The sequence below is a fragment of the Planococcus citri genome, chromosome 5 (genome assembly GCF_950023065.1).
Source record: "Planococcus citri chromosome 5, ihPlaCitr1.1, whole genome shotgun sequence".
Lineage (NCBI taxonomy): Eukaryota > Metazoa > Arthropoda > Insecta > Hemiptera > Pseudococcidae > Planococcus > Planococcus citri.
The window spans coordinates 56,216,899-56,229,597 of record NC_088681.1 but is presented as its reverse complement, the minus strand read 5'-3'; the positions used below and the strand labels follow the sequence as shown (position 1 = coordinate 56,229,597).

General features: G+C 33.4%; 1 protein-coding gene across 7 annotated transcripts in view; it reads right to left on the bottom strand.

Moving 5' to 3' along the window:
• LOC135846637 (BTB/POZ domain-containing protein 2-like) overlaps window positions 1-12,699 on the bottom strand; it is a 136,954-nt gene that overhangs the window by 77,806 nt on the left and 46,449 nt on the right. For 2 of the 7 annotated variants that reach the window (XM_065365847.1, XM_065365841.1), the window contains exon 1: window positions 6,863-6,989. The exons of the other annotated variants lie outside the window; for them this stretch is intronic. Coding sequence is in view for 1 of the 2 variants with exons in the window: in XM_065365841.1 (XP_065221913.1) it covers window positions 6,863-6,867 (5 nt within the window). In the remaining variant the exon portion in view is untranslated. Of the gene's footprint in view, window positions 1-6,862; window positions 6,990-12,699 lie in introns of those variants that run through there. 7 annotated transcript variants of the gene reach the window in all.

The window sequence follows — 12,699 nt, the reverse complement described above, 5'->3', positions numbered from 1 at the left end:
GGTTTGAAAAATTTCGTGCACGTCCTATGTTGAAACGCGAAATCTGTGATTTCGGCTGACCTTTTAATCAAAATTGCCGCCATTTTGTGAGTAAGGCCAATTTTTTTTCAGCAAGTTTGCTTTAAAATGTTCCTTAGGATGTCCCCTTTAAGGAAAAAGTTGTCCCGGAGGATCTGCAGGGGGTGCAATTACCCCCATTGCCGTGGACTAAAATGTTGTTCAAATGTTTTTGAAATTTTTCATTTTCATGGTTTGTTTGATGCTTCATTTTCAAATTTTAAATTTTGACAATTTTTCTATTTAAAAAAAAAACTTCCATTTTTTATTTAATAAAGAGATTTTTCAACCTAAGCGCTAGCATAATGCTAGCGAATTGCTAGCGTCGATCTCTCTCATGGTATAGTTTGCTACTCTTAGATAAAGTGTGTCATCAAGTTGAATATAAGCTCAAGGTGGTATCTTGTTGAAAAGTAAGAAGAGTGACATCACTCTTCTTATACTGTCCCAAGATGCTAGCATTGCTAGCGTTATGCTACCTCTGAGCTGGGACAGTCGCCTAATTTTTGGAATTTCCTGGAAAACTACCACCTGTTAAAGGAAACACCCAGAATTTTTAAAAATTAATTAATAGTAATTACTTTACTGATCAAAGTGTTTCTACGCTAGCAAAATGCTAGCTTCCTGCTAGCATAATTTGCGCTAGCGTAAATGGTGCCGGAATATGAGACACTTTTTGCAAAAATTGCTAGCAAATCAGTCGCGATTTAGTCGCATGTACGTAGCAGAATGCAGAGCAAAGTGCCAACAAAATGCTAGCTTTTTGCTAGCTTTGTGCCAGCTACGTGCTAGCTATTTGTGCGCAATTCTGCTACTCTAATGCGACCTAATCGCAACTGATTTGCTAGCATTTTTTTAAAAAAGTGTCTCAAATTCCGGCACCATTTACGCTAGCACAAAATTTGCTAGCATTTGGTCAACTGGGAATCATGATGGAAAGACGTGTCCTAAAAATCCCTGCACTTACTTAATCAAAATTTCAAGCCTTGAAGTTAATTTTAGGATTTTTGGCAATTTTTTGAAAATTTTTGAAAATTAAAAAAAAACTGTTTAAATAAAGATTTTTACAATACATACCTACTAGAAAAAATTCAAAAAACTGTTTTCAGGGTGATTTTTTACACTGTTTTGGACCATTCTGGAGCCTCTAGCGATTTTTAGTGTGCGTAGCACACTATTGGTTTCGCTTTGAGAAATTGAAATTTCAATTACAATGAATGTTCTCTTAAGCTATCCAACCGTTTTTCGTACCTATTGGACACCATTTGAGAATCATTAAGGCGGAGGGTATAGATTTATTTTCATTCAATTCGGATGGGTAATTGCTGAGTAATTGCAATTTTAGTTCATTATTTTAATGCATTAAATCCTAAAAAAGGGAAAAGGGGACTTGTAGAACACCTGCCGCTCATTGTACCCTGCTATAGCCCCAGGCTATTCCATCACCAGCTGTGTTTCATTGTACCCTGTTAGGAGTCTGTTAGCTGTAAATTCCAAGTGGGAGTGGTTTGGTGGGGCGTTTACCAAACAAATATATTATTTTAATGCCCTAACCCTCGTGGTGAATTCGTGGCTGAGTGGTTAGGGCATGTAGGTAGGAATAGGAAATTTAGGAACCCAGGTTCGAATCCCCGTGAGGTAAGTAGGTAGGTGACCGATTTTTCGTAGGAAAATTGGATAGGTAAATGCTTTGGAGTTACCTATGTAGTACTTACATGATAATGGGGCAAAAATAATGCTGAAATTGAGTTATGAATTATGATATCATTTGCTAACTAAAAATTCATTTCATTAATTTTTTGTCTACCTATAGCCATAAGTATAGTAAGAACTACCTTGACATGAATAATTTTCAACTTTTTACTTATATACTTAATTTAAAAATTACTTCAAAATGAGTAACTAAACTAATTTTTGTACAATTGAAACATGTAATTTTTATTATCATGATTTAGTAAAAATTATTAAAACAAAATGATTTTTACTATTGGCTGTGCGACGGATACATAGAGCGCGCTGCTACGCGCCGAAACGTAAAGTTGAAAACGGGTCCACTTGTACAGACAGCATAGGAAGAAATCGCGTTTTTTAATTTTTATGCAAAAACGGTAGGGTTTTTTACCAATTGTATAGGGCATTATTTAAAGGGAATTTAATTTCTGATTTTTTGGTGTAAAAAAAATTGAACAACCATTTTTTGTACCTATTGGACACCATTTGAGAATCATTAAGGCGGAGGGTATAGATTTATTTTCATTCAATTCGGATGGGTAATTGCTGAGTAATTGCAATTTTAGTTCATTATTTTAATGCATTAAATCCTAAAAAAGGGAAAAGGGGACTTGTAGAACACCTGCCGCTCATTGTACCCTGCTATACCCCCAGTCTATTCCATCACCAGCTGTGTTTCATTGTACCCTGTTACACCCCCGGTCTGTTAGCTGTAAATTCCAAGTGGGAGTGGTTTGGTGGGGCGTTTACCAAACAAATATATCATTTTAATGCCCTAACCCTCGTAGTAAATTGGTGGCTGAGTGGATAGGGCATGTAGGTAGGAATAGGAAATTTAGGGACCCAGGTTCGAATCCCCGTGAGGTAAGTAGGTAGGTGACAGATTTTTCGTAGGAATATTGGATAGGTAAATGCTTTGGAGTTACTACCTATGTAGTACATGATAATGGGGCAAAACTAATGCTGAAATTGAGTTATGAATTATGATATCATTTGCTAGCTAAAAATTCATTTCATTAATTTTTTGTCTACCTATAGCCGTAAGTACAGTAAGAATTACCTTGACATGAATAATTTTCAACTTTTTACTTATAATTTAAAAATTAGGTACATGAAAATGAGTAATTAAACTAATTTTTGTACAATTGAAACATGTAATTTTTATTATCATGATTTAGTAAAAATTATTAAAACAAAATGATTTTTACTATTGGTACCTATAGCAAAATTTATTAAAATGATAATTTTTACTATACGATTACAGTAAAAATTATTGAATGGGATCTGGTACTTAATTGTGCTAAATACCAGTATTTAGTTAAATTTTTTTGTAAAAATTACCCATATTTTTTTTCGTGTAATTTAGAGGCAATTCAAATTCTTAACATATTTTATAAGATTTAATTCTTAATTTAGAATAAAAAGCAAGTTCTGAAAGTTGGTTTGAAAATTTATAAATTTGAAGACAATGGAAATTCTAAAAAAAATATGAAAATTTGTATTTAGAGACGCTGAGAATTCCAAAAATTGATTAAAAGTTCTGTAAGTTGTAGATAATGTGAACTTGAAAATTATATGAAATAAGTACCTATTGTAATATTTATGAAGAAGATGAGAATTCTGAAAAATTGGAGGCAATGTGAATTCCAAAAATTGAGTAAACGTTTTACAATTTGTGGACAATATGAACTTGAAAATTGAATTTGAAATTTTTAAATTTAAAGACAATAAGAATTCTGAAAAATTATTCAAAATTTGACTATTTAGAGGCAATGTGAATTCTAAAAATTGATTGCAAATTTCCTAACTCAGCAGCAATGCAAAATTCTGAAAATTTATTGAAAACTTTATGAAATTGTAGCGATGGGGAATTCGGGAAATTGATTTGAAATGTTGTAAATTTTAAAACAATGCAAACTATGAAAAACAACTAGAAATTTCTTAATTTAGAAGCAATACAAGCTTATAAATTATTCTGAAATACCTATTGTAATTTGGAAAATATGAAAACACTGAAAAACAATTATTATTTTGAAGCAGTGAGAGTTTCAAAAATTCTCATTACTGTGACATGGTTGATTCACTTATGCACTACCTAGATGTAATAACGGTTATAGCTGTAGAAAAGGCAGCTAGCTACGCACACTTTGCACTGTCTAGTTTCAATTTTCTCTAGAAACTTCAAATCACTCTTGAGGGACCAAAAATGAACTTAGACGCCTATAACTTTGGTGGGTGCTTATTGGACACCCTCTCGATTGTTTACCGCGAAATTCCAGGAGTATCTGTTCAAGAGTGAATTTTTGACCAATTCGTAAATTCCACAAAAAGCAAAAAACCATAAAATTTTCGAAGAAGATACTACCATGACGAGCGGGTTTTCTCATAAAAATGTCGTCTGGTGTATTTAAACCATCTCCTCAGACTAGAAGACGATCCCGATTTGACTTTTTTGGAGCCTCCAGGAGTGTTAAAATTTCTCTAGCAATCTCAAATTGCTCTAGGTTATTACCAAATTCAGCGTAAACCTACATTTTGAATTGAAAGTCAACTCAGAAATTGTTTTGGCTACGGTAGTGTCCCCGAAAGTGAGATAATATAAGTTCTCAAAGCGAAGCATTTTTGGAAAAATTTAGTTTACTCAAACTTAACTTTTTTTTAAGAAAAATGGACCAGTTGCAAAAGATAGTTTTTGAGATTCTGCGTTGACCGAGGCCATTGCTCTCAAAATCTAAGACCAGTTTAGAGTTCTACTGAGCAGTTGAAAATTTTCAAATCGTTTATTTTTGGATGAATTTCGTGTTTTGAAAATTTCTTCTTCTCAAATATTTGGTAATTAATTGTGATAAAATGTGGAAAAAATGACCTAAAAGTCTCCCCTCCGAAGGAGGTTTTACTTAAATCATGGATATGTTCTTTTTTTTTGAGTTAGCACAATGCTTGGAATTCCAAATTAAAAAAAAATTTTGACAAAATAGATTATTTAGAGCGTTTTAAATTCATGAAAAAAATATTTAAGTAAAACATACATTTTTAAACACCTACCTAGCACCTACTTCTGCCTGTTTGGCAACTAAAATCTTGTTTACACTTAAAAATTAAATGGAATTTTGGTATAAAGCTGCCAAAAATGTTTGAAAATTCATGAAATTCGTGTATTTTTCCCCCATAAATTTGGACTGCTCGAACAAACTTAATATCTGAGAGTCATTTTTGAAAATTTGACATAATTTTTTAGCAATTCGTTGTTTTGTCAAGCCTGACAAAATCTCAAAAAGTTTTTTTTGAAAGTGTGGCACGTCACTTTATTGAATCTTTCGTCAAGTTTTCAAAAGTTTGACGTTATATGTATCAAGAATTTTAGGATTAACGCAATTTTGTCCATGTTATTGAAATTTGGGCAATTTTTTTCATTCATATCTGAAATTCCCTAAAGTCCACTTCAGTCATGTTACTCAAAATGTTGGAGAGGATAATTTTTTCAGAGCTTTTGAACATCTAACATACTGTCAAGAATTCATTTCAATTTCTTCCACGTACCTACCTACGAGTATGTACTTAAAAGTCAGAAAAAATATAATAAAATACGTAATACTCGGTGCTGTCTGCCATAATAGTCAACATTTTTCTACAATTTTTTTTCAATCTTTTAAAAGTCTGACATAATGTAATTGTATAGCCTATTATCCATGTAAATGGTCGGTATCATTTCTGGAACGGTGAAAATATTTTGGAAAGCATTGCTACCAATTTTTTGGTAGGTAATTATTGTCAATTTCAAAAAAATTGAAAAAAAAGCAAAAACTTACCAATTTTCTTTGTTTTTTTGAATTTCACAAAATCAAAAAGTTCACTTTTGAACTAAGTAGCACTTTTGGATGAATTTCGCAATCACTACTCTACCTGAAACGGCCAACAGATTGCTCAATAAGCATTAAGCACTTACCAAAGTTATATCCGCTGAAGTTCATTTTTTGCCCTTTCAGAGCGATTTGATTGAAATTTTTATAGAAATTTGAAAACTCACTGGAGATTTCAGAATTGACCAAAACTACATAGCAGTCATTGATGTGTAGAAGTTGAAATTTGAATTGAAAAAAATTATTCACAAAATTCAAAATCACCCTTGAAGGCTTGAAACGGATACTTTAAAATGTTCAAAAATTTTCTAAAAATCTACAAATGAATGTTAGTTTCTAAAATTCTGCCCCATGGAAGATTTATGATTCCTACCTACGATCTTCCAATCTAGCTTTATTTTGTTGAAATTGGAAATTACTATTTTGGAAAGCTCTTTCGTCTGCAGTAGTCAGATATAGGATGATTCTCATTCAGAAAGAATGAAATAAAAAATATTACTTAGGCCTACATGAAAAAGTTCTACAAAAATTTCTATCATTTTGTTTTTCAGTTTTACGGTTTCGTATTTTTCATTGGGAAAATTTTATATTAAGCGACTGAAAATTCCGTATTAAAATGATGTGCTGATTCTTATACCTATCGGTATAGTTAGGTATGCATCGATGGAACGTGTCACAAATGAGAATAAAATATCCTCATTTTATTCATCTGTTGAAAAATTTATTATAGGTACTCGTAAAAGCTCCACTTGATACACTTTTTTTTGGTCTGAAACCTTTCGAAAAAATTCACGCTGTTTTATTAAAGATCAAAACACGTGTAAGTATGAAATTATCGGTAGATAGATATGTGGATATAGATACCTACAGAAATACGACTCTGAAACCTTACAGGTATTTCTCAACTATAAGAAATTCCGTCGCTAGTTTCAAAAAATATGTACTACCCACACATACTTAAAAAAAGAAGATACGCGAGCTATACTTGAAGGTTTTGACGCTGAAAAATCATCCAGGCATATGAAAAAATGTTACCTATATTAATTTCTCCATATACGTAAAAAGATACCTTATTACTTACACGGTGCTAAAACAATGTGAAAATTCTTTCAAATCAGAAAACAAAATACCTAAACTTATGTAGAAAAGATGGAAAAATATTCGTACGAGGTATTATACCTTTTGGAATTGAAATTCATATTCGAGCTACTTACTTCATAAAAATGTGATATTTTCCGCTCGACCGATTCGAAAAAAATAAAAACTTATGAGGTGTTATGAAACATATTAAGCTCTACCTACTACGTCGCACCGGACTCTTGGACGAACTACAACGATAACGTCGGTATCGTTTGGTGGAAGTTTGAAAAAAAAAAATTGTATCAAAAAATGTCGTCAGGAGTTGCAGAAAGGTGACGTTATCTTGGTAATTTTTATCATTTACAATAAGCTTACGTGGTCGCATTAGCGTTGGAAAAAACACGATAAGTATGTTTTTAGCCAAATTTTTGGTATATTTTCACGATATGTGAGTAGTGAAATTTCAATTTTTACAGAATGCGTTTCAATATCACTGTACTCGTGAATAAAATGAGCAAACAAAATTACTTACTTGTAAATTAATTTTAATTCATTTGCTTTAATGTTTTACCTGTGGTTGTGATAATTGTGTACCTATTTTCTAAAAGATACGAGTCGTTTGGTTTCGTATAGTACAACGTGAACTTCTATTACAAAGATTCTAGGTAATGTTCATAGAACGTTCAAACGATCTAACTAGCAAATTTTCTCCGAGTTGCATAATAATACAAAAAAAAACACACTGATGGTCAACGGTCAACCTCCACCCTGGAAAACAGTACCAACCAAGAAAAGAGGTCCCGAGGTTGTGGCGAACCACGGTCCCCAGAAGCGAATAAAACTGGAAAAAATCAGCAGAAAAAAACTAAAAATCGAAATCAATTTGACCCATTAAATACTCTCAACCAGGACGAAAATTATGAATCATTCGCAATACAGAATCAGAGACATTATGTTGAAAATATATCCGCCAGTAAACACAACAATACCTATTATACTCTATGGAAAGCTACCTATCAAAAAACTCAAGTACACTTACACATGAAAGTCAATCAACCTATGCACAACATACCAGGAAAATGAGCAAAAAAACAAGTTTAATGAAAGCAAAATTATTTGTTGAATACCTTGAAATGAAATCAAGAAACCTGGAAAGGCTGGAAGAGCACTCAAATATTGAAGCAACGTATTCATGGATGATGACACAGTCAGGAGACTGAAACGTATAAACACATTAGTCCGGCATATGACAATAGGAGTAATTGCACCCCCCCCCCCGCCGATCCTACGGGACAACTTTTTTCTTGAAGGGGACATCCTAAGGAACATTTTAAAGCAAACTTGCACAAAAAAAAGTTGGCCTTACTTTACAAAATGGCGGCCATTATGATTGACAGGTCAGCCGAAATCGCAGATTTTGCGTTTCAACATAGGACATGCACGAAATTTTTCAAACCTTACAAAGGTAGATCGAAAGATCATGCAAAAATTTATCACCTGTCAAAATTTAAAGTGCTGAAGTGCGTTTTTCGATTTTTGGTGGATTTTTAAAAACCGAATTTAGGCCAAAAATGAGGGAAAAATCAAAATTTTACCAAATTAACCAAGAAAGCTGAAATTTGGGATACACCCTATTTTCGACATGCCAAATCGATTGGAAACTGTTTCTAACTGTTTTGAGCAGTTCTGGAGCCTCCAGCAGATTTTTAAAACTCGAAATTCCCACAAAATTCCATCAAATTTTAGTTAAAAAGCTAAAATTTATTCTAAAAACTAATTTCAATACGCTACGAAGTACTGCAGGTGAATTTCAAGTCGTTTTGGAGCCTCCAGCGACTTTTTTGAAAATTCCTGAAACCTCCAGCAGATTTTTGAAACTTGAAATTTCACAAAATTTCATCAAATAATGGAGATGGAAAGCTGAAATTTACTCTATGCTCCAATTTTAACACCCTCTGAAGACGACTTCAGGTGGGTTCAAGTCATTTTAGGGCCTCCAGCGACTTTTTTGGAAAATTACTGGAGCCTCCAGCAGATTTTTGAAACTTCAAATTTTCACAAAATTTCATCAAATTAATGGAGATGGAAAGCTGAAATTCACTCTACACTCCAATTTTAACACCCTTTGAAAACGACTTCTGGTGGATTTCAAGCCATTTTAGAGCCTCCAACGACTTTTTTGAAACTTTAAATTTTCACAAAATTTCATCAAATTAATGGAGATGGAAAGCTGAAATTTACTCTACACTCCAATTTTAACACCCTCTGAAAACGACTTCTGGTGGATTTCAAGCCATTTTAGAGCCTCCAACGACTTTTTTGAAAATTACTGGAGCCTCCAGTAGATTTTTGAAACTTGAAATTTCCCCAAAATTTCATCAAACCAAGATGGAGAGTCGAAATTCATTCTGCAAACTAATTTAAATACGCTACGAAGTTGACTGCTGGTGAATTTCAAGTCGTTTTGGAGCCTCGAGCAACTTTTTGAAAGGTTGTATGACGTTTTTTTGGAAAATTTAAATTTCCTAAAAGTAGCTGGAAGCTTCAAAAGCATTTGAAACCACCATGTAGTCTGCGAAGTAAATTTCAGCTGGCCAACTCCATTTGATAAATTAATGTTGGGGAAATTTCAAGTTTCAAAAATCTACTGGAGGCTCCAGTAATTTTCAAAAAAAGTCGCTGGAGGCCCTAAAATGACTTGAAATCCACCAGAAGTCGTTTTCAGAGGTTGTTAAAATTGGAGTGTAGAGTAAATTTCAGCTTTCCATCTCCATTTGATGAAATTTTGTGAAAATTTAAAGTTTCAAAAATCTGCAGGAGGTTTCAGGAATTTTCAAAAAGTCGCTGGAGGATCCAAAACGACTTGAAATTCACCTGCAGTACTTCGTAGCGTCTTGAAATTGGTTCTTAGAATGAATTTTAGCTTTACAACTCCAATTTGATGGAATTTTGTGGGAATTTCGAGTTTCAAAAATCTGCTGGAGGCTCCAGAACTGCTCAAAACGGGTTGAAATTGTTTCCAATCGATTTGGCATGTCGAAAATAGGGTATATCCGAAATTTCAGCTTTCTCGGTCAATTTGGTAAAATTTAGATTTTTCCCCTCAATATTGGCCTAATTCGATTTTCAAAAATTCACCAAAAATCGAAAAACGCACTTTAGCGCTTCAAATTTTGACAGGTGATAAATTTTTGCATGATCTTTCAATCTGCCTTTGTAAAGATTGAAAAAGTTCGTGCAAGTCCTATGTTAAAACGCAAAATCTGCGATTTTGGCTGACCTGTCAATCAAAATGGCCGCCATTTTGTAAGTAAGGCCAATTCTTTTTTTGGCAAGTTTGCTTTAAAATGTTCCTTAGGATGTCCCCTTTAAGAAAAAAGTTGTCCCGGAGGATCGGCGGGGGGGTGCAATTACTCCTATTGTCATATGCCGGACTCCATCTTAGATTGAAAAGTTATGCATAATGGACCACTGGGCCCCTCATGAGCAAAATACCTATACCTATTGAAAATTATGTTAGAACAATTAATTGTGGCCATAAGTGGCCTTGTAACTTCAAATGAAAATAAAAAATGAAAAAAATGGTCTAAAAGTGCTTTTATATCACAAGATAAAACATTTAAATTCACACGAGCACAACCATGGCAAAAAATTTTTGAAAAAATTGACACCCATCTTTTCATTTAAAGAGTAGGAAATCAATTCATATTGTTCTTCAAACTCAATATAAAGTAAGTTGGACAGGAACCGAATTGCTTTAGTGATATCAACGAGACCACTTCAGATATGGCAAGCGAATTCTTCACACTAACAAAGTTGCTCTGAATAATAACTGAGTTACTAATTTATGTACATTAGAGATACTGTACTTTATGAATAAAATTGCATAAAACTGCAACAAGATTGTTTCAGATTTGAGATTGTAACCAGATTTGCTTCCCGCGACAAAAAAAAATTCTCAAAGAAAAATCATCTTGAAAGAAAATAATATGAAAAACCAACTAATGAATAGGTATCTACATCTAGGCTACCTACCCACTTACCCAGCTATTGAAACTATACTTTGAGAAATTATCGGTGGGGAAAAAATCCAAAAAAATCGCAGAATATGACTTTAAAAAGACAAAAAATAAAAATACTCTAGAAGTTAACCTATACCGAAATGTCCTAAAACTTGTCCATTAATTACAAAATTTTTCAAAGAATAAACTAATGTAAATGTTTATGATTAAAATCGTGTAGATAACAAAAAAAAATAAAATAGGTAGGTAGTAGAGACCGTCACGATGCGTTGTACAACGTACGTTGTTCACATATCGGCAGCGTGCAACGCGTTGCCGTGTTCAAAAAAACAACGTCCAACGTGAACCACGCTGCTCGTTGTCAACGTTGCACAACGCCGATATTGCCGATGCTTGACTGCGATGACTCATCCTAAACTCCATTATCTAACACCTCTCCTTATCTGTCCTTTTCAATACATTTGAATCATTGCAATCAGCTGTTTTAATATTTTATTCGAAGTGCCATCTTTAAAAACATACTCGTCGTTGCGCGCGCATGACTAGAACCACATATCGTAGCCTGCCGACGATGCATCGTGCAACAACAACGGCATCGTACGTTGCCGTTGTACGGTGTATCGTCGCAGCTCGATATCGCGTTGCCGTTGCCGTTGGAAATAACGCCAACGTGACGGTCTCTAGTAGGTAGTACCTTACTTTGAAATGTTTGAAAAGTCTAGATAAATGATGTTGAAAAAATTAAATTCCGTTAAGGGCATATCTGTTTCTAATGTGAGTGATTATAGGGCCATTTCACGTCAATTGGTCCAAGAAGTGGTGGGGGGGATTCGGCGATTTTTTTTGAAATTTTTCCTGTGGAAAGACCTTTTGAAGGGATACCCAATGACGCAAGTCGCAGCCCTCTAACCCATTTTTAAAGGCAGCCAGGGGGTGTCAAAGTTTTCAGTGAACCTAAAATATCATCCATTTCAGCAGTGGATTACTCCATAACCGCGATACCTATCAAAATGAAACATTTTCCCATAGTTAGGAGTTTTGAAAGGCTTTTTGGTGATATAAAAATCAGTATTGCCACATTTTTACGCATAAAAAATTAGCTCAAAAAGTTTCAAAACGTAGTTTTCATATCGTTCCGACTTTCAAAAATTCTGAAAAAAATATATTATGAACAACTTTTCATGCTGAACAACATAATAAAAAATTGGGATGGTAACATGTTGCAAAGTTGATTTTAAAAAATTTAAATTTTGGGAATAAAATGCGATTTTTTGATTCAAAACATGAAAAAAAGTTCTGATATAGATGAAGTTGACTCATTTTACCCCTATTTTTACGTATCTGTTGAAAAAGTTGAAAAACCCCTTTAATTACTTACTTTTGTCCTGGTCATTATTTCTCGTATTTATATCACACGAGAGTTACGAGTACACCTATCTAGTTATCTACGTAAGTTTAAGTAGTATAAAATTAAATCCAGAGCACGCCCGTGACTTTGATTATATTTTGGTCATTTTTCTAAAATTCTTTACAGGAAAAACGGCTGAGAATGCATTTTCGTGAAATTTGGGATTATGTAAGTAAGTAGCTTATGTTCATCAACCATTACAGACTAGTGAAGTCAAATTTTGAACATTTTGAAATTTAACCCTTTACGTCCCTTCTCCATTTGGGTCCTAAAAATGTTGAAAAAATTGAATTTTATTTTTAAAATCTACATATTTCTTGAAATTGAAAAAAATCTGTATGGAAAATTTGAGCGAAATCGAACAATTACTCAAAGCTCTGTATAAGCTTTCGAAATTCCCACATTTTTGAAATGTTACTACTTTTTGAGTTTTTGAATAGGTAGGTACCAAATGCAGGAAAAATAAAACTCTTTTCAATATCAATGTGAGGATTTTGAAAGAAACTCTTACCATATTTCAACTCTAAAATTGACAAAATTT